We start from the raw sequence: 22,488 nt of genomic DNA on the forward strand, positions 1-22,488 counted from the left end.
GATATCAGTTTGAGGGTGGAGGAATAGCTTATTTGAGTAGGCTAAATGTTTGGCAAGACACTCTGGCACAAAACAATTTGAAGGGAACACCTTCTCCTGTTCAGACCTGCTCAGTCACTAAAGTAATCTTCTTAGGCCCTCTTGGTTGTGGCCACACTTTGCAGAAACTCATCTTTCAGTGACCTGGCAGAGGACTATTTTTCTTGTGGAGCCCATTCTTTGGAATAATCTTTTCCCCAAAGAAAAGGGGCTTACATTGATGGTGAGGCAGTTTCAGCATATGCTGAAACTGTACCTGTTTAGTGGGGCCTTTACTGGCTCTTGGTGGCAGCCATTTGGTATATCATTTTATGATATATGGTATATTGTATTGGCTGTTCATGCTACTTAATTTATCTTGTTGTTTTATTTTAATGAGATTTTAAAAAACAAACACCTACATTTCAAAATAGATGGATGATAGATGATGATGATGATAGATAGATAGATAGATAGATAGATAGATAGATAGATGATAGATAGATAGATAGATAGATAGATAGATAGATAGATAGATAGATGATAGATAGATATAGATGATAGATAGATAGATAGATAGATAGATAGATAGATAGATAGATAGATGATAGATAGATAGATGATAGATAGATAGATAGATAGATAGATAGATAGATAGATAGATAGATATAGATAGATAGATAGATGATAGATAGACAGATAGACAGAGATGATAGATAGAAGATAGATAGATAGATAGATAGATAGATAGATAGATAGAGATAGATAGAGATAGATAGATAGATAGATAGATAGATAGATAGATAGATAGATGATAGATAGATAGATGATAGATGATAGATAGATGATAGACAGACAGATGATAGATAGATAGATAGATAGATAGATAGATAGATAGATAGATAGATATAGATGATAGATGATAGATAGATAGATAGATAGATAGATATAGATGATAGATGATAGATAGATGATAGATAGATAGATAGATAGATGATAGATAGATAGATATACATAGATGATAGATAGATAGATAGATAGATAGATAGATAGATAGATAGATATAGATAGATATAGATAGATAGATAGATAGATAGATAGATAGATAGATAGATAGATAGATATAGATGATAGATAGATAGATGATAGATGATAGATAGATAGATAGATAGATAGATAGATAGATAGATAGATACAGTACTTAGAAAAATTATATACTTGTTGGGGTGTTGGGGTGAAAGTCAAGTGGTTAAACTCAGCACAGAAAATGCCCCCCTGCAAAATAAAATAAAATTGCTTTGTTGGAATGATTCGCCATGACATAGTCGGCCACCATATTTTTTTCCACATGGCTCACAGAATGCTGCTGCTTCAAAGATGGAGAACCTGTGGCCTTCTAGATGTTGTTGGACATCAACTCCCAGCACGGAGTTGATGTCCATTCGCTTTGCTGGCAGAGGCTGATAGGAGGGTCACATGTTCCTCACCTGCATTGCTGAAATGGCCACCAAATTTGCTGGCTCTAAATTGGGGACCTAGTTTTGTTTCAGCGCCGTTGATCAGGTACGTTCCAAGCTGCTGTCTGGTTCAAGGAATAACAGTCATACTTGCTTCTTCCAGACAGGTTGGAAGATTATCAGGGATTAACATTAATTTATAACAGACACTGTGGAGATGGTATTTTTATTTTTAAACAGTTGGAATAAAACTGCAGAAAAACCTCCTGAACCTGTAGCCTTATTTTTCACATCAGTGAATTCCCTGTCCCCTCTCATTAGCTTTGAACTATTAACACCTTTTAAAATTACTTTATTCTCTCTTGTTTAAGAAATGTAATTGCGGAAAGCTTTTTAAACTAATTTTCACATTCTTATAACATTGCTTATGATTTAACAACAAACTCATTATATTCCTTTATTATTTTTTTCTTTTGCTCATCATATGGATAGTGGCCAAATGATTTACCTATCTTGTCAAACAAATATTTATTTTGAGAAGTCAAGCTGTTTATATATTTTATATGTTTCCAAATACTTTTGCTGTTCTTCATTCGCCTTCAATCTGTCATATATTTCCCCAGATTGTGTTCTGTTAGGCAGATTTTCTAACTTTCTGATAGCTTGCATAATTAAACCCTTTAATTCAGATTCCTGCCTTATAAGTTAAATCATCTAAAATAAGTTTGTTTTCTCAGCTTGTTTAAAAAAAACAATATAATCTGCGTAAATTGTGGGTTCTGTTGCGGCGTTCAGCACATTGTTGATTAAAGCAGAAGGGGTAAAGATTAGTTCTTGAATCTGAATTGGGAATTGAATAAAATGTGAGTTGGATTCAGAGAAATTCTCACTGAAGGGTTGGGTGGAAGATGACTTTCCTGTTCCCACCCAAACCTCTCCCAATATTCAGTGGACCCTGCTGCATTCGGTAGGCTTTGGCATTGAGACGCTAGATCAGATTTCAGGGTAGGGCTTGTAATCCAAAACAACTGAAGGCTGTGCTAAAGAGTGTTGAATTCTGAGTCAGCTTACATTCTGAGTCATTCACTTGCTCTTTTTCCTTGCATAATTCTCCAGAATGTAATGGCTTTTCACACAAATCCAGAGAACGAAATCAGGAGTGGCAGGGGTAAATTGGATGCCCGGCAGAATGTGGTTTTGTAAATCGCTTAGAGGTTGTTTTTATATTAGGTGGTATATAAATATCTGGAAGAATTGCACGTCCATGGGCACATCCAAACTTTTGTCCTGTTGAAAGTAAATTGGTTATTTGGGAGTCCTGATGAATGAATATCGTTCTCTGGATCAGGGCACCAATGTTCAATGAAATACAGTTCACATGATCCTGCAAATGACATCTGAGTCAGCAAAATGGTGGCTATTTTGGTGTGGCGGTGAGGTCTCTTGGGGCCTGAATTCATATGGTAGTAGTACTTCATATGCAGCCCAGAGGAAACATTTTTGCATATCCAGAAGCCTTTATCTGTAGTGCTCAGAGGTGGACATCTCAAAACTACGACCAGATACAAGGAGCAATTTCAGGGAAGGCTTCAAAATAAGCTTGAGTTGGTCATTGGATGAAGGAATTCTTTTAAAAAGAGTTTTGATTGAAAATATTATCTCTCATGGCCCCTACTCTACAATTCTATGATTCTTTGTTTAAAGCTTGTCTTAGTACTTTTCTTATAAATAACAATTAAGCAGCTAACCTGTCCTCAGTGATATTGAAATACTGCTACTGCCTAGCTTAGTGTGCTTTCTTGGAAACAAGTTGTAAGACAAACGAGTTTTGCAGTAGATGTTTTATATAATTTTGCTTTCTCCTGTCACTAACTTTTTTATTCTGTGTTTATAACAACCATCTTTATGGATACAGCTTCAGAAACGGGAGCGCTCCTGCAGAGCCTATGTCCAGGTACTTTCACATTCCTCCCCTCTGTGTATATCATAGTTTGGCTTTGTGTTCCTTATTGTTACAGCACCATCAGTGGACACCAAAACCACACAGAATTTGTAATGGGGGAAATAGACATTTTTTTTATTCCTAAGAAGAAAAGAAAATAATGAGGGGAAACAACTGAAGGAAGGAATGATAAGACAAATAGAGAACTGATACCAAGTGCAGAAAAATCCCATTTGTAGAGCTCCAGGAAATCACAGCTGCAGCAGATTATTTAAGCAGGTTGTGGGTGTTGTGTTTTTGGTGAGTTATGAGCTTACAGCTTCACAGAAATATTTGACACAGAGGGTTTTTTCCATGGGTGAGAGCTTGAGTGAATACAGCATATCAGGCTGACAAAATATCACTGTATCATGTGTTCAGACTTGTATTAAATTTGCCATGGATGCAACATGCCTGGAGATTCAACACCTAATCCCAACTCTCTGATACATGCCCAGCTCTCTATTTCCACCGAGATGCCCTCTGCCTGGTTCCCTGTAACCTCACTTCTCGCACTGAGAGAGCCGCCAGAAGGCCCTTGGCGCTGGACCTCAGCGTCAAGAAGCTAAAAACGGTCTCCTTTTCCAAGGCCACTATGAGAGCCAGTGTGGTGTAGTGGTTAGAGTGTCCGGCAGGACCTGGATTCAAATCCCCACTCAGCCAGGAAGCTCACTGGGTGACTTTAAGTTAGTTTAGTCAGCCTCTCAGTTGGATTCACAGAAAGGTTTTTGTGGATTGGTGGCCCATTGTTGAAGTTCAGCAGTTTTGAGTTTAATGTATATTTACAGCAAGGAAAATCTGCTTTTCATTTGGGTCAGCAGGAATGTCATTTCGAGGCCTGCGGTCACACAGACAAAGAAACATACCATTGTTTATTCCTAAGCATTTAATTTTCACATAAGAGCATGTGTCCATTTTTATTGCTCATGGACTCCTCCTTGCCAGCCAAGACTAGTGAGAAATGACCAGTCGGTACAAACTGCCACTGAGGTGGTCCGCTGCGCTGTCAAACAGCTTTTACTTATTTCATGGCCACAATAAAGTAAGATAGCAAGCACAACTCCCAAGATCCCCTTTGTCAAGAGATAGTGCCACTTCAGATCTCAGCTGCGCATGGGTTGCAGTTCATATATTTATTTTGCTGCAGAATGTATTGGTGAACATATATTACTTCTCATTTCCCATTCCGTCACAATCTGCTTGTGAAGGGACTCACAGGGAAGAAGTGTGTATCCCCTGTCAACAAAGACTCGCAGATACACCTTGATCTCCTAAAGAACAAGCCACTTGTACAAGCCCGCAGAAAAGAACTGAGGAACTTCTGTAGGCATGAATTGTTGTGTGACAAGTAAAGCTGAGTCATTTACAAGGCCTGAGTCTTCTAAGCAAGAGAGTGATTGCCTCATTGCTAAGTGCAGTTTCTTAGCTGTAGACAGTAATTACCTAATTCAGGTCCACAGAGCTTTCTGTCACTGTCATTGATTCAATGCTTCTTTTTAGGTCCCTGTTAAAAACCAATATTGCCACTTAAAGGAAAGTTTCTGGTTAGGTTTTTTCTATATATAAAGAACAATTAGGAACAAGGCTGTCACCTCAGTCAAGTAGAGAGCTGTGAAGACGTCGGCAAGGCAAGGCACTGCAGAAAATGGAGGCTTGCGAAAATGGGTTCAGGGCAAAGACTGGATCCCAAATCTGGGAAATGCGTGGAGGGAATGGGTAGGGAGATATGAGAGTTGTCCATCTCACACATAGAGCCAGAAACATTGATTAAGTTGAGAAGGATGGGCAGTGAAACGGGGTGTATTGAGTTCTATAATGAGTGGTTGGGGCTCTCGCAGGAAATCAGTCTTATTCCTCTTCTTCGCAGGCCATGGTTGAAACAGTCAATAACCTCTTGCAGCCGCAAGCTTTAAATGCGTGGAGGGACTTGCCTGCAAGTGATCAGCTTCGTGCAGCGACCATGTTATTGGACACCGTGGAAGAAAGTGCCTTTGTACTGGCTGACAACCTTCTCAAGACTGATATCGTGAGGGAGAACACGGACAACATTCGTGAGTAGCAGAAATAATTGGGGTGAAACTTGTTTTGGTTGCATCCACTCACTTGCATCGACACTGGCTTCCTAGGAACAAGTGATAATAAAGTAGTTTGTGCAAGAGTTACTTAGTTTTCACACTTAACAGCCCGTGAACAATTTATGTGAGACTTGCAGTCTATAGAGCATCAGTAAAGCATGGCCAAAATAGTAGGTCAAGGAAGTAGTGTTGCATTCTAAATTTTGGCAGAATTAATTTTTCTAGGCACAGTCTGGTGGCTTGGATTAAATGTGTAGAGGAATTTGAAAGACTGAAGAACTTTATCAGGATCAGCCTGGCCCCATCTGACAGGTGGACAGGGGCCACCTATCTGTCAATCATGTGGCATCATTATGATGTCACCTGGTAGGCAACTGACGCAGCTTATCTTTCAAAACCCCTAGTGGAGGGGGGTTCTACTTGGGAACCACATCGGAAGGGATGTTGTCAGCCCCACGTTCAACACTTTAGGAAGCTTTGAGCATGGGGTTGGTAAATGACTTGACAGGGAGGGGAGAAACAAGGCTCGCTCACCCACCTGGTCTAAGCAGGATCTCTCTCTCTTCTCATCAGCCAACGTAGAGGGGATCAACTCTGCATAGCAGTGAATTTGGTGTGGAAGATGGCGTGTGAATTTGGTGTGGAAGATGTGGCCCATACTAGAATCCATTTACAGGGTCTCACGTTTTTATCTGGGGGTGTGGGGACAATATTATATATATTGATTGCCGCCTGAATTTCTAATCAGTTATATCCTTTGGAATGTTTTGCATGCATTTCATTTTTCACTTCTTTCATACCAACAGAGTTGGAAGTTGCAAGGCTAAGCACAGACGGAAACTTGGAAGACCTGAAGTTTCCACAGAATACAGGCTATGGAAGTGCCATCCAGCTCTCAGCAAACACACTGAAACAGAATGGCCGGAATGGTAAGTTCAGCACCTCACAATTGTTTGCTTTTCTATCTTATTTTGTTCGCTGTTCTTCATGGTTTCACCTTCTTTAGAAGGGGACAGTGGCTTCATTCTGTCCCCTTGAATCTTCCTACCTGGCAGGGAACTGAGACGGCTAACCTGATGGTGCTGTTGTTCAATGTCTGGTCAGTGTATAATAAGACCACCCTCATCTATGATTGGATTATGGACGAGGGAGCTGAACTGGTCTGTATAACTGTGGGTATGTGAACAGGGAGTAGTAGATTTGACTCAGCTCTGCTACCCTGGTGCAACACCAACCGAGGTCAGAAGGCTGGGGCGGAGGAGTTGCTATGATCCATTCAGCTTGCCAGAAAACCCCTTTCCTTGGGGTGGGTTTTCAAGGGTTGGGTCAGAGTGAAGATGCTGTTGGCTTTCCATCCACCCTGTTGCCCAGTGGCCTCCTTGGCTGAGTTGTTGGAGGTATCCTTAAGATGAAGAACCCCAGGGCTGTCCCAGGTTATTGGTGGACCAACACACCCTTGGTGGTGGGGGGGGGTGTATATTGAAGGATTGCATTGATCCCTTTGTCATGGTCAGACGAGTATTCGGTAAAATTTGAGCTCCTGCCGCACCGCCTTGTTAGGGTGAGGGACTTACTGAATCTGATAATTCCCCAACTGTTTTGAAGGAGGTAGTGGCAGGCCCACTTCTGAAAAAGCCCTACCTGGACTCTGAGGTGTTTGACAGCAACCGCCCAGTCTTGTAACATGCCCTTGGGGGGTAAAGTGCTCAAAAGGGTGGTGGTGGTTCAGCTGCTGACACTGTTGGAACGGATTATCTGAACCCATTCCAATCTGAATTCAGGCATGCTATGTGGTGTAGTGGTGAAGAGCGGTGGACTCATAATCTGGTGAACCGGGTTCGCTTCCCTGCTCCTCCACATACAGCTGCTGGGTGACCTTGGGCCAGTCACACTTCTCTGAAGTCTCAGCCTCACTCACCTCACAGGGTGTTTGTTGTGGGGAGGAAGGGAAAGGAGATTGTTAGCCGCTTTGAGACTCCTTCGGGTAGTGATAAAGCGGGATATCCAATCCAAACTCTTCTTCTCTTCTTCTATGGGCCCTGGTTGCCCTGACAGATGTCTCCCTTCAAAGGAGAGACAGGGAGAGTGAAACTCTACTACTGCTGATGGATCTTACAGTGGCTTTGGGTACCACTGGCTGTGGTATCATTGTGGACCATCTCAGTGGTTTGGGAGTTGGAGGCACTGTTCTCTGATGGCAATGCTTCTACCTGCATAGTTTTAACTAGGGTGTGATTTGGGCATTTTTCCTAAGCTGTTTTAATTGTCATTCTTCTTGTTTTATTATATATTTCAATTAAGGATGTTTTAGTACGCTGATGGAACTTGTATGTTTGAATGATGCATTGGTTTTTGTAGTTGTAAACCACTTAGAAGCCATCTTGACATGTAAGTGTTGTGTAAAATAATAAAACAATAAATGTTTTGCTCCAACCACTTAACCGCATATATTGGGCTGCATTAGAAAGTCAAAACCATTGGTCCATCTAGCCCAGGGGTCTGCAACCTTTAAGACAAAACGAGCCACTTGGACCCGTTTCCGAAGAAAAAAACCTGGGAGCCGCAAAACCATTGCGACATTTAAAGCATGCGCGCCGCTGCCCTCCGATCTGACAGCGGGCGGGAAGGTGACGTCGGGACGGTGCGTGACTAATGCACGCACCGCCCCATGCGACGTCACAGCCAGTACAGCACCCGCCACAGTGGGGAGTGTCGGGGCACACAATGCGCCTCCTCCCTCGCTAGTATCCGCCCCGGAGCCGCGGCAAAGGTGTAAAAGAGCCACATGCGGCTCCGGAGCCGCGGGTTGCAGACCCCTGATCTAGCCGAATCCCATCCACTCTGCCTGGTAGCATCTCTCCAGGGTGTCAGGCAGAGTGGGATTTCTTAGCTATGAGATCTGACATTTTTTAAAGGGGAAACCTGGACCTTTTGTATGTAAAGAATCTTCACGTTCATTTTCTAGCTGTGGGCAAGAAGGTCATGTCTTTACATGGTCCATCAACCATGACCAGTTTGTTGAAGGTCCTGCTTTGATTGACTGGCCCAAGGTGCAGCGAACAGTGTTTATGGTGCTATTTTTCTTAGTGAGGAAGTGGCTGCAGTTCTGCTTCTTCCCACCCCACTTTGTAATAATGTCAGGTGCAAAATCACCTGGAAGAAGGTGCAGGCCCTGCTTCTGTCCATCAGCAGCGTTGCTGGCATGTTTTGCCAAAGGGCACCCCCTGGCATGAGAAAAAAAACTGTGACCTACATAGGTTTCACTCAGAAATTTATTTTTTTAGAAAATGTATAAACTGCTTGATTTTTTTTTAAAAAAAATAATCTACCAATGTGCTGTATGGGTTCACTTATATTTTTTTAAAATGTCATAACACATACCAATTTTTTTTTATCCCATGCCTCTAAACCAGTGTTTCCCAACCTTGGGTCTCCAGCTGCTGTTGGACTACAATTCCCATCATCCCTGACCATTGGTCTTGCTAGCAAGAGATGATGGGAGTTGTAGTCCAAAAACAGCTGGAGACCCAAGGTTGGGAAACACTGCTCTAAACCGTTGCTTCCATTGGTAAAGTTGAATGGACTTCAAATGAACAAGTCAAGTTTGTTCCGTTGAATAGGTTTATTCCTCACACGGCTGTCAAATGAAGCTCATCATGATGCTTGTCCTAATCCTAATACCTATATTCTTCTGTGTCTCAGCATTTCTTGCTTCATGTTGGTGCTTTGTGCTCAAGACAGGATGAATGTGGGGTGGCTGTAGAAAGGAAGGCTAGCCTATCATGCCTAACAGTTTTAAACTTACCATGAGCCCAGGAAATAGTATTCCCCCCCCCCCATTCATGGGTAATAGTTGTTTACCTTCTATGCCTCCAAAATAACGGGCTTAGCCTGCCTGTTTGTGACCTGTGCTCTTTCCAGGATACCATGTTCTTTCAGGATGTGAAAATATATTATAAATTATACTGTGCAAACAGGAATGAACTCATGAAACTGACACAGATCAGAAATATAGTCATCTATCCATCCCTAACCAGTAGTTTTGTTTCTTCTGGTACTGATGCTTTATATCTTTTTGGATTATATTTTTTCTTCCTATTCCTCTAGGCTATTGATATTTGTACCTCTGGTAGTTTTGTTCAGGCTCCTTTTTTATTCTGCAGAACTTTCTTTGTTTCTCCATTTCTGAACTGTCTATACTGTTTTGGGGGACTCAGCTTCTTTGTGTCCTTGCTTCTTCTAGATGCAAATGAGTTATCTCAAAGGCTTGATCAGTAATCTTACAGTGTTTTTCACTGGGCATTCTATCGCTACTTCTCCTTAAGTGCCTTTTTTAATGAAAACTTGGGAATTCCAGTGGGTAGGTGTGAGTTTTTCAGCTGTGAAATTGCAGGTTCATCTTAGCACACCACCCCAATTACCCCAACCTTCTTGGGTGTTATTTGGAGGTTTTGGAGTGCAATGTCAGGATGTAACATCTGAAAAGGCCCTGAGGGTTTTGGAGACCTCAAATAAATATATAAATAATAAAATCAACAATTATGACAAGAAGAACAATGCATTATGTTCACCTTTCACATGTCCAGCACTTGCAACACACACCATTTTGCTTTAATCCTTACGGCAACCCTGTATAATGGGTATTATTATCCACATATTTCACACGGAGGCTGAATAAAAGTGACTTGCCTAAAACCTACCTCTTTGGCCTAATTGATGACAGCATAGCAACGAATGTAAAGGATGATAATAGAGTAAAAGAAATTAAACTTTGGACTGAAGAAAAGGCTTTAGTTTTGTACAGATTGTGTTGTTCTCACAGTGACAATGAAGGGCTGAATATTACATACAAAAGACTATGGTTTATAAGCTTAATGAAGCAAAATCCTGAGTTGCTGTGTTTAAATACAGATTATCTGTTTTGGAATTTCTTTCTCGCATCATACTATATGGAAAAAGAGAGCTAAATATTTAGGTATACTGCTCAGTGCCCAAGTATCACTGGCGCACACCTGTAGAATGGGCCACCTCTCCTTCCTCCCTGCAGAGGCTTTTTTGAAAAGTTAAAGAATTGATTGGTGCCATTTAACTCATTTATGTCTCTTTGCTTAAGCTCCTCACGTTTCTGGCTGACTGGTTTGTATGTAGAACAAGTGTGGCATGTATATCCATATCAATTATGTACGAGTGACAGCTGCCCTTTCCTTGGCCTTGGGATCTAGTGTCAATTCTGCACACTTGGGAAACTGGAGGCTTATTGTTTTCTCATAGACACTTTGGGGCCTAGAAATTCTGTCAGCGACACAGGTTCCCACTGTCTCTGGAATATCCTGGTTATTATGGCTCCTGCCCTTCCTTCTGAAGCCAGTCCACTTCCATGCCTCTTTGGCTTTTTCCTGGGCGTAGGACATTTTAGCAAGAACTAAAGAGCTCTGGCGCTTTTTCTTCTGGAGTCGCAGAAGATGGCATAGTCCTCCCGTCTCTTGGGGCTCGTCCTTCGGTTTCCCACCAGGAAAATCACTTGTTTGCCACTGAATCAGAACAAATGTCAGTTGGGTTTTCTGCAGATTTACAGACGCGGGTGGCGCTGTGGGTTAAACCACAGAGCCTAGGGCTTGCCGATCAGAAGGTCGGCGGTTCGAATCCCTGTGACGAGGTGAGCTCCCGTTGCTCGGTCCCTGCTCCTGCCAACCTAGCACGTCAAAGTGCAAGTAGATAAATAGGTACCGCTCCGGCGGGAAGGTAAACGGCGTTTCCGTGCGCTGCTCTGGCTCACCAGAAGCGGCTTAGTCATGCTGGCCACATGACCCTGAAGCTGTCTGAGGACAAATGTTCTGAGGCTGAAGCTGTCTGAGGACAAATTGGCTCCCTCGGCCAATAAAGCGAGATGAGCGCCGCAACTCCAGAGTCGGCCACGACTGGACCTAATGGTCAGGGGTCCCTTTACCTTTACCTTTACCTTTACGTTTGCTCTGATTCAGTGGTAAATAGCTGGTATTCCTGGGGAAAGCAACAGGGCAGATGGAAAACCGCTTGGACCCATGCTTCGAAGCACGGGACTAGTGTGGACGAGCCCTCTGCTACAATTCCTGGAGTTCCTTGTAGAATTGCTCTCTTCCTCTTCCTTCTACAGCAGCTTGCTGTTCAGAATATATTTGCATTAAGCTCGATCTTCACTTTCGCCTCAATGCTTTCTTCTTCGTAACTGGTGTGCAGCTCAGGGTGAAGCTCCCTGAACCTCCCAGCCAGGGACTTGGTTCAAACTTAATTACATCCTGGTAATAAACATGTAATTACATATAGAACTAATGTTACACTATTTATGATCTTCAGCAACAAGTCTAGAATTTTGGCACACAAAAAAGAATAGATTTGTTTTTTAATGGGGAAATACAATACAGTCGTACTTTGGTTGTCGAACTTAATCTGTTCCGGGAGTCCGTTTGACTCCCAAAACGGTTCGAAAACCAAAGCACAATTTCTGATTGGCTGCAGGAGCTTCCTGCACTCAATTGGAAGCTGCATTGGATGTTTGGCTTCCAAAGAATGTTCACAAACCGGAGCCAAAACGTCCGAGTACCAAGGCGTTCAACAACCAAGGTATGACTGTTCTGTGATCTGTCAACCTATGGTTGACAGTATTAGGCTGTTATCGCTTTATTATCTTCAATTAATACCCTTTCTTACACAGATAAGGCAATTAGGAATTCATTCCCTCAATTTTATCAAGATTATATTCGTTAAAGGCCAATGTTTGTTTGTTTATTGCATTCCTATCCCACCCTTTTCCCAAGGATCACAAGGTGGTGTACCTGGTTCTCCTCCTCAATTGATTCCCACAAGAAACCTTGAGAGTTAGGTTAGGCTGAGAAGCAGCGAGTGGTCCAAAGTCACTCAGTGAACTTCACGGCTGATTGGGAATTTGAACCCTGGTCTCCCAGGTCCTAGTCTGACACTGTGATCACTCTAGATCTCTGTGTACAGCACTGTTAAAGGAACGTGTGGATAGAAGTGGGATCAAAAATATAGGTTTAAGAGAAAATGGAATAAATTTATTATGTGGAGATACAGTGGTACCTCGCAAGACGAATGCCTCGCAAGACGAAAAACGCGCAAGACGAAAGAGTTTTCCGTCTTTTGAGTCGTTCTGCAAGATGAATTTCCCTATGGGCTTGCTTCGCAAGACGAAACGTCTTGCGAGTTTGTTTCCTTTTTCTTAAAGCCGCTAAGTTGTTAATAGCTGCTAAGCCGCTAATAGCCGTGCTTCGCAAGACGAAAAAACCGCAAGACAAAGAGACTCGCAGAACGGATTAATTTCATCTTGCAAGGCACCACTGTACTAGTAGACACATAGAACATTTACTAATCAAATTATTCTATATCTACTATTTCACTACAAGATACATCTTACTCAGGTGAAAAAGTACATTTTCTGGGGATTATGAGACTGCATTCTATTATGTGTGCCTGTCTGGAGAGTGTACAAAAAATTAGAAGGGTGTTTAAAGAGTTAACAGAAATTGAATGTTTAATATTTATGCCTCCAGTACGTTTTTGTTTGCTTCATTAAAAACATGTAAAGTATCGACAGAACACTAGGGAATTATAATTAATCTTAATTATAATAGTAAGAATTGAAGTGGTCTGTAAATGGAGAAGGTTCCTGCTTAACATGTATAGAAATTAGCTGGTTAATTGAATTGTGTTTGTAATATGCTGGAACAGGCATTTTGATCAGAATGTACAAGAAACATATTTTTTGATAGCATTAATAGATACAGGTATTTATTTTTTCCTTTTCGTCCTGTTGAAGAATTCGAATGCCTAGTCCTAGCAGGACTAGGTTTGTTATTAGTTAATGGCAAGCCGAACCCTCCTGCAACTTTGCACTTAGTGGAAGAAGCACTGCCACAAAATGTGTAGGTTTCCTCAGCACCACTGCCATAGCTCTTTCTGTGATGTTATTGTGACTTCCTCTGCTCAGCTTCTGAAGAACCTCTCCTAGCCACCAGCGTCTGTGAAAAGTAACTTCAAAGTGATCAGGCCATTACCACGGCTGTTGTGTCCGTGAAAATTCACATTTGCTTTTGGAAAACGTTGGGAGCAGCAGTAAAAAGCTTTTCCTATGAGAAACGTGGATAGAATACGACATATTCGTTGTGATGTGTTCACTGCAAGATGAGCAAACTCAGAGCAAAAGGTTACGGGTGGGAGGGGAGCTATCTTAATCTCCCCATTATGCCGTTTTCTCCTTCCAGGTGAAATCAGAGTGGCTTTTGTCCTATACAACAACCTGGGCCCCTACCTGTCCACAGAAAATGCCAGCATGAAGCTGGGGATGGAAGCCTTATCTACCAATCACTCTGTCATCGTGAATTCCCCCATTATTACAGCAGCAATAAATAAAGAATTCAGCAATAAGGTTTATCTGGCTGATCCTGTTGTGTTCACTGTCAGACACATCAAGGTAAGGAGCTATTTGCCTTCCAGAAGACCACATATTTCAGTCTGCTTGTTTTTCCCTCTCTCCTAAAAACATGCCAGAAAACATTTTGAGATTTTCCTCACATATATCATTTCTTTTTAGTCAAAGCATTGTGGCTCAAATTATGTTTTGATGTTTGCTTTTATTCCCTTTTCATTTATATCCTGTATTTCAGGATATGAAACCTTCCAGGGTGGCTTATTAAAAAGAAAAGAAGAGTAAATTACATTTGTAAAGACCACAATCAACAATATCAGCATATAAAAACTAATCAGGATATTTAACAAAAGGCAGTTGGTGGTAGAATAGTCGTGGATGGTAGAGCTTTAGATATTTATTGTCTATTACAGTTTTAAATGAAGAAAGGCCTCATGCTCATCATATAGAAAAATGTTTATCTACTAATTAGAAACCTTATTGTTTGATTGTTAATTTAACTATTCCATAATGCTTATTTAAAAATGAGACTCATTTATTTGATATGTAGCTTTCCTGCCAAGGGGCTAGTAACAATCCTAGTATTATTTTATCCTGGCGCTGAGGGAGACTGGCAATTGTCCATTTGCCAAAATTGCAAGTGGTACTGTGGGTTAAACCACAGAGCCTAGGGCTTGCCAATCAGAAGGTCGGCAGTTTGAATCCCCACGACAGAGTGAGCTCCCGTTACTCGGTCCCAGCTATTGCCAACCTAGCAGTTCGAAAGGACGCCAGTGCAAGTAGATAAATAGGTACTGCTCCAGTGGGAAGGTAAACGGTGTTTCCGTGCGCTGCTCTGGTTCGCCAGAAGCGGCTTAGTCATGGTGGCTACATGACCCGGAAGCTGTACGCTGGCTCCCTCGGCCAATAAAGCGAGATGAGCGCCGCTACCCCGGAGTCGGTCACGACTGGACCTAATGGTCAGGGGTCCCTTTACTTTACTTATCACTGTTTTAACTCTCATAGAGTAATTCCTTTGTTCTTCAGTTGAAATATAGTAGGTTAGTTCCGAAGTACTCATTATAGTTTTATGACCAAAATAAATAAGGAACAAAGAAATAAGACCCCATTTAGCTAAAGTGAAAAGGACAGCAAACTTTCTAAAACGTGCACAGGTAGAATTTTTAACTCACCAACCTCTGCTGATTGCAGCTGGGAGAAAGGAAATATGTTTAAAGCGTCATCATTTCTATTGCATGTATTTCTTTCTTCCCCATAGCAGTCAGAGGAAAATTTCAACCCTAACTGTTCTTTCTGGAGCTATTCGAAACGCACAATGACAGGATACTGGTCAACTCAAGGATGTCGGCTTTTGACAACAAACAAGACGCACACAACTTGCTGCTGTAACCACCTTACCAACTTTGCTGTTCTGATGGCCCATGTGGAAGTGAAGGTAGGAATGGCTCATCTTCTTTAACCAGAAGACACTTATTCTAGTTCTTGTTGCTACAGTTGCCGGAATCATTTAGGATGCTTTGCTGCAGTGACGTTCTTCCGTGCCACATGGGGGTTTGGTGAGACTTGGCGATGTTCCCATTTGCCACAGAATGGTCCAGTGGGAATTGTGCAAATGGCCCAATGGGAAAAAGCAGTGTCAGGAAAGATAAAGCTCAGAATGAGCTGAAGCTGGAGTGCCAAGAGCAACAAAAAAAGTGTATTTTAAGGTATGTTCAAAGAAAAGGAAGAAAGCAATAGATCCACTGCTCCCTAAGGATGGCAAAATGACAAAGAGAAGGTGGAAACTATTGAACTTCTAATGTGCCTCTGTTCTCTTCCCAAAGGAAACTCGACTAACATTGCATAAATTGTGTTACTGATGAGGAGTCAGGATTGCAGTTCAGGATTGATAAGCAGTTAGTCAGGAAATCCCTAGTGAGTTCTTCAGAGCCAGGTGAACGGCATCCTAGCATGCTAAATGTGCAGATATACTCTCAGAAACTTTGTGTATCACCTTTTGAGAATTCCTAGATAATAGGTAAGATGGCAGTCTTCAAAAACAGGGAAACAGAGAATCTTCAAAACTATAGACTGATACCAGGGAAGATACTGGAACATACACTAAAGGGATCAGGTTCTATGCATCTTGATAACAATGCAGCGGCAGAATTAGTAGAAACCAGCATATTCTTGTCAAGAATAAATCCTGCCTAACCCATTTTGCTGTGTGTGTTTTTTTATCTGGGTTACTAGTTTAGTGGCTTGAATAATGCTGTGGTTGTCATTTATCTAGATTACAGCATCACATTTGGCAAAACTGAGTTAATAAGCTAATTGAATATGGGCTAGATTATAGTTCCAATTGGAAACTTCGAATGGCATAGACCACAGCCATCAGGGTGCTTGTGGGGGAACAAATATACTGATCATATTGCAACAATACCGTGCCAGTTCCACTGCTTGCCTGCTTATTTCTGAGTTAAAATTCAAGTGCTGTTTAAAACCTTTTATACACACACACACACACACACACACATGGTTTAACTGCGCTTTTTTAGCATAATGTTTTAATGAACAGTCTGGCTGAAATCCTATTTGCACTTTTGCATTTTGAGGTGGGGCCTTGCATGCAAGTAGGTGCAGAATAGCCATTAGTTGGCTGGCCATTGGAGTAAAGGAGGTGGTTGCTCTCTGTTGACGCGTCACAGGTGTCGCCCCCCCCCCATTCTCTGCTCACAGCTGAGGCAGGCGACTGATGGAGCCATGAGAAGGCAGCTTCGGAAGAGGGTGTGATGACCATTGTTGCTGCCACCCCCTGGCACCTGCCTCCATCTCCCGTCCTCTCCTTGACCCCAAACAGTGGGGCTCCCTGCACCGGCCAGCCCTGAGGGAGGCTTCCCATTGGGAAGCAGAGAGTGGGCCGCTGCCGACTAGCCCATGGCAGAGGCTATTGGCAAAACCTATTTGGTGTTTCACAACTTTCCGACTTGTTGCAGGACCTTAGCCAGACCTAGCAGAGTACACACAGAATCCACGGAAGCAATTGGCGACTTGGCTGCAGACAGGATAGACAAAGCAGGAACCAGGAACTTGTAGTTAGGTGTTTATTATATACAGTGGACTATATACAGGAACAGAACACGGATCTTATGCTAGCTCTCTCTGACACGACTCACAACTCCTACACTGACACAGAATTCTGAACACTGAACTCCTGAACTGACACATTCCAGTTAGTGAGCCATTAATTATCACTCCTGTGAAAGAGCTTGACCAATCAGGAAGCTGTCTTCATGCCTCTGTTATCACCAGGCAGACTTACTCCTTCAGATTGCCTTCTGGCTGTCTGCCAAACCTTAATTGACTCTGTGTGAGTAGCTGCACGTACAGAGTTTCCCAACAGAGGCCAAGGGTGAGAGAGAAGGCTCTGCCATCCACCGTGGTCGGCTCCACCCCTGACTCCTCCCAAAATGCAACGTGATGTCTCATGTCTCTGTGGAGTGGGGGAAGCTAGCTCAATCTTGGGGACAGGATGTTTCAGACTGGGGGCAACATTGCTGAGAAGGCCCTCCTGCTAGCCACAGAACCGTGAACCACACTCAAAGATGGTTCAATTAACAAGATAGCCCTAATTTACCTTGATGTTGGACTGGGCAATACAGGGTGAAGTGAACGGTTCTGAGGATTTTATATGTCAAGACTGGAACCTGGAATTGGGCCTGGTGATTACTCAGCAACCAGGGCAATATGTAATATGATTGTATGCTGTCAGACCCATTAACACTCCGGCTGCAGCATTATGCGCTAGCTGCAGTCTCCAGACCATCGTCAAGGACAGGATACACACACAGTGTGTGTAAATAATGGCCCCCGAAGGCCGTGAAATGCAGAAGAAGCACTCCTCTTAGTAGTCTCTGGCATTCTCTTTAGATTTACTCTTCCGAAAATTTCTCTGAGTCAAGAAAGGCTTTAATGACGTGTCAGCTATTAAATTAGGACTAAGACTGAATCACTTGAATTTATGAGAAAAATCATCGGGGGTTGCTCTGCAGTTGCCTCCTTTCTCATATGCTGCTGCTACTACCACCACTAATGAAGTGCCAGCAGTATTCTATGTGTTCTACATATGCTAAGCCACCTTTATACAAGAATGTGCATCTCATGAAATATTGCAACATTGCAGAATCCTTCATCTTTCTTATTTTGTTATATTATTCTGTTTCCCTGGTGCCGATGAAAACTTATTAAGATGGCTACCAAAAAGTATGTAACTGATCAAGGACAGAAGTGAACAGAAAGAAAAGGAGGTTCTTCTTCAGCCGTACAGAAATATCAATCGACCTTCATTACGGTCCAGAGACCCAACAAATCGTTACAAAGCAATACACAATTCATACAGCCTACCTCCAGGTTAAACAAGCATTTTGTTCAGAATATAGGGATCATTGGTTCTTGCAACCACCGACAAAAACTTTGCCACTGCTAATGTTCTAGCGTTTGTCCGGTCTTCCAATAGGAACCTGACATAGTGAGCCTCTGATTTTCCTGGGAAAGGTACCAGCAAGGGTAATATCAGTTCAGCCCTGGCTTTCTGAGGAATATTGCTTTCTGAGGAAGAACCAGAATCAAATGTTCAGAATTCTGTTTGGAGGGCGTTTCAACATCTGTATTCTAATACACTAAAGTGTCTTGTTCCAGTGGTTTGAAGTCTCTAGTTCACCTACCTTCCCAGGGTACGAAATCATCAGCTACAGAAAGTGCACAGTGCGGTTTCTGTGAAGGAAGGTATCATTGTCAGTTTGGTTATCAAATCATCAGACAGACCTCCATGAAGAGCAGACGTTGTGTAAGGCAAGTTAGCAAGAAAAAGGTTGTAGGTGGCAGGGAAACTATGAAGGCGATTGAAGGGAGGGAATTAATATACACAGGAAAATGAAACACAGGAGCCTTATTGAAAGGTAAGTAGAGAAGGAGGAAGCAGCTAAAGGAAAATCACACACAGAGATGGTGAACTTGAGGCTGTCCAGCTGTTGAACGCTGTCTCCCATCATACCTGGCCAATGGCTTTGCTGGCTGGGAATTAGCGCGAGTTGTTGAACATCTGGATAGCCACAGCTTCATGCCATCCCTAGCCTAATATGTAAAGAGGCTACATGCTGTTAAGGAGGCCAGGACGGGAGACAGCGGAAATGGCCAAGAGTCTAATACAGGCTTTCAAACTTCTGGTAACTGCAGCTCACTTAAAATGAAGACTCATGTCCCTATTGCTTCTGAAAAGATTTGCTTTTACAGTGGTGCCTCGCAAGATGAAAAGAATCCGTTCCGCGAGTCTCTTCGTCTAGCGGTTTTTTCGTCTTGCAAAGCAAGCCCATTGACAGCTTAGCGGATTAGCACTATTAGCGGCTTAGCGGCTTTTAGCGGCTTAGCGGCTTAGCGGATAAGCGGCTTAGCGGCTTAGAAAAGTGGGGGAGGGAAAAAAACCCGCAGGAACTCGCAAGACATTTTCGTCTTGCGAAGCAAGCCCATAGGAAATTCGTTTTGCGAAGCACCTCCAAAACGGAAAACTCTTTTGTCTAGCGAGTTTTCCGTCTTGTGAGGCATTCATCTTGTGGGGCACCACTGTACTGTGAAAGAGTAAAAATTGCATTTCTCAGACCTGTCCACCCTGTGTTTCTGCAACAGGAAGCCGCCTTTGGGCATATGGTTTTGTGCCCCATGTGCTACTACCAAACTGCTGTGCAATTTCTTGATAAAGTAGTTAAGACCTGCCTTCTCCCCTATTGAATCATATGTTATAGCCCCATAGGTTGGTCCATGACGAATATACAAAATAATAATAATAATAATAATAATACATTTTATTTATACCCCGCCCTCCCCAGCCAAGGCCAGGCTCAGGGCGGCTAACAAGCAATAATAAAAACAAGTTGAATAAATACAACTTAAAAACAAGATTAAAATACAACATTAAAACATTAAAACATTAAAATGCAGCCTCATCACAGGAGGAGAAAGGAAAAAAGAAAGAGGGGGAGGGTTGTAAACTTCAGATTCCCCATTGGTGCATGGTTGTATGACTGACATACAAATGTGTGTGTGTGTCAGCGACAAAAAAAAAGTAGGATTCAGTGCTGAAGTACTTTAATAACGTTTTGCTTTTCAAAGCTATATTCTTTTCATTTTTTAAAAAAAAAAATCCCTCTTGTAATCATTTTCTCCTGACTGAAGTTTAATGACTGATGAGTAAATATATGGGATTCAAATCAGCTGCAACTGCCTTAGCCTGCAGCATGCATTAACCTGCAGCAAATACACATTGCAGAAGAACACCATTGCTTTGGTGCTTGTATGTGGTAAACTGGTAGTGTGGGCAAAACGTGTGTCTTCAAAATGTGGGGCACATTTGGGCCTCCATCTGAATTAAGTGTATATCTGTTCCCTTTGGGGCATGTCTAGGGAGCCAGAGTCACCTCAGTACTATATATAAAGGCATTTACCATTGATTAGAATTCTTTGTAACTAAGGGTAGAGCTAAGGGAGGAGACTCTTGAGAGTCCCATGGACTGCCAGAAGATCAAACCTCTCCATTCTGAAGGAAATCAGCCCTGAGTGCTCACTGGAAGGACAGATCCTGAAGCTGAGGCTCCAAGACTTTGGCCACCTCAGGAGAAGAGAAGACTCCCTGGAAAAGACCCGGATGCTGGGAAAGATGGAGGGCCCAAGGAGAAGGGGATGACAGAGGACGAGATGGTGGGACAGTCTTCTCGAAGCTACCTGCATGGGTTTGACCCAACTGCGGGAGGCAGTGGAAGACAGGAGGGCCTGGCGTGCTCTGGTCCAGGGGGTCACAAAGAGTTGGACACAACTAAACGACTAAACAACAAAGGGTAGAGCTAGGTATACCAGTGGCAGACCCATGTGTAAGCTAATCCTGCTGCCTCCCTCCCACTGGTACCATTCACAACAAACAAATAATCTGGAATTTTGAGAGGAAATCCAGAAGATCAGCATCACCCTGCTTAGACAGCCAGCCCGCCACATTCCACGATAAGATGTGGAAATATGGTGGTGAGGGGAATAAAGGTAGGCTCCTCCGTTTGTTCTTTAGGATGATGGAATGAATGTTTTTGTAGAGGTGGAGTGGGCTGTTAAGATCATTTGTGGTAGGGACTAGCTTAGTGAGTTTTGTTTCCCTGGCATGGTGTCCCCTCGCTGTATCTGTCTTTCAATCCTCCACCTGAATGTCATCTAAGGATCCTGAGGCGTCCACAAAAATTGAACCGTTCCTACTCATTGGCATGGCAAGTTCTATCTGATGTGTTGTTGTTTGAGGTATTAAGGGGTGTGTGGGAGAACCCACTTCTTCGGGGGACAGGAACCGGCACTGTGTCCAGTCTTCGTTGGATAAGGGCTTTGTTGTGTTGGTAGCATAGTTAAATTCCAAAGGAGCAGAAAAGCCTTGGAGGAGTAAGGATTTTTTAATGGTTTGTAACCTAGCTATTAACGCATCCTGGGACTGTTGAATCTGCTCAAGGGAGGCTAAAAAAAGCAGCTCCTTTTCATTTAAGGAATCTTTTTTGGGAGTAAAATTTTTTGGAGCTTAGCCTTCTGTTTGGAAATTTTAACTGCCTCCGGTTGGACTTGTTTGTAGTTTTCAGAAGCCATTTCCAATTCTATGCGCAGACTAGTAGGCTTTGCGTGTTCCTAAGAGAGATGGTGGAACGCCGGACTCTTCGAATAGGCGGGTCACCAACAGGCCAGCCCTCTGGAGCCTGTCCCTCTTGTCCAAGATTTGTTTAGTTACCGACCAGTCCTTAAAGGTCACCACAACTCTGTTTTGGGCCTTATCAAATGGAAGAAATTTCACGCTGACAATATTTTCTGCTGGAATAAGGCCTCTGATGACTAAGTCAATTTTCTTAAGTATATAAATTCTCTGTTGTGCAGGCGTGAAAAGGCCTCCATGCTTGAAGAGAGGGAGGAGGACTAGTTTATGTTTAATTAAAATTAAGTTCTGGCTCTTTTGTACTCCCTTCTGGGGAGTTTCTTGCTTAAGGTCTGGAGTTTTCTTTAGTTTTCCACTAGAGGGCAGCGATTGTTTTACTAGCCTTGGAGGGCTAGCCACCTGATGATTATTTAAAATGTTTGGGCTTTGGCTCTTAGTTGGCGTTGTAATGCTGGGGTTCTTTGTGCTTGAGTTCTCCAGAATCTTGAATAACTTTGAGAAATTCATTTTCCCAGTCCAAGAGGGCAGCTTAGCCTTTCGACCCATTTTCACATTCTTCGACTTCTTCTTGTGCATTGAGCTCTTTCCCTTTAAGGAAGGTTTCCTAGTGGCCAGAACTTTTCCCTGGACTAGTTTAGCTCTGCTTGTTTTCCTTTCTTTGATGTTGGGCTGGGTTTCATCTCCAATTGGCTTGTTGCTGGCTTCTCTGTGAAAGTGGCAGTCCTCCTTCCTCCTGACCAGTCAATCAGGGAGGTGAGCAAACCCAAACATTCTGAGAGAAAGTTTTTAATTGGCCCCAGTTCTTTAATTAACTGAGTTTGATGTTCTTC

General features: G+C 42.6%; 1 protein-coding gene across 11 annotated transcripts in view; it reads left to right on the top strand.

Annotated features, from left to right (window-relative positions):
- ADGRL3 (adhesion G protein-coupled receptor L3) overlaps positions 1–22,488 on the top strand; it is a 555,597-nt gene that overhangs the window by 410,553 nt on the left and 122,556 nt on the right. For all 11 annotated transcript variants that reach the window (XM_081844774.1, XM_081844780.1, XM_081844782.1 and 8 more), the window contains 5 exons: positions 3,391–3,429; positions 5,324–5,507; positions 6,338–6,460; positions 13,790–13,998; positions 15,212–15,388. In XM_081844774.1, the coding sequence (XP_081700900.1) occupies positions 3,391–3,429; positions 5,324–5,507; positions 6,338–6,460; positions 13,790–13,998; positions 15,212–15,388 (732 nt within the window). The remainder of the gene's footprint in view (positions 1–3,390; positions 3,430–5,323; positions 5,508–6,337; positions 6,461–13,789; positions 13,999–15,211; positions 15,389–22,488) is intronic.

The sequence above is a fragment of the Podarcis erhardii genome (assembly GCF_964252035.2).
Source record: "Podarcis erhardii genome assembly, chromosome: 17".
Taxonomy (NCBI): Eukaryota; Metazoa; Chordata; class Lepidosauria; order Squamata; family Lacertidae; genus Podarcis; species Podarcis erhardii.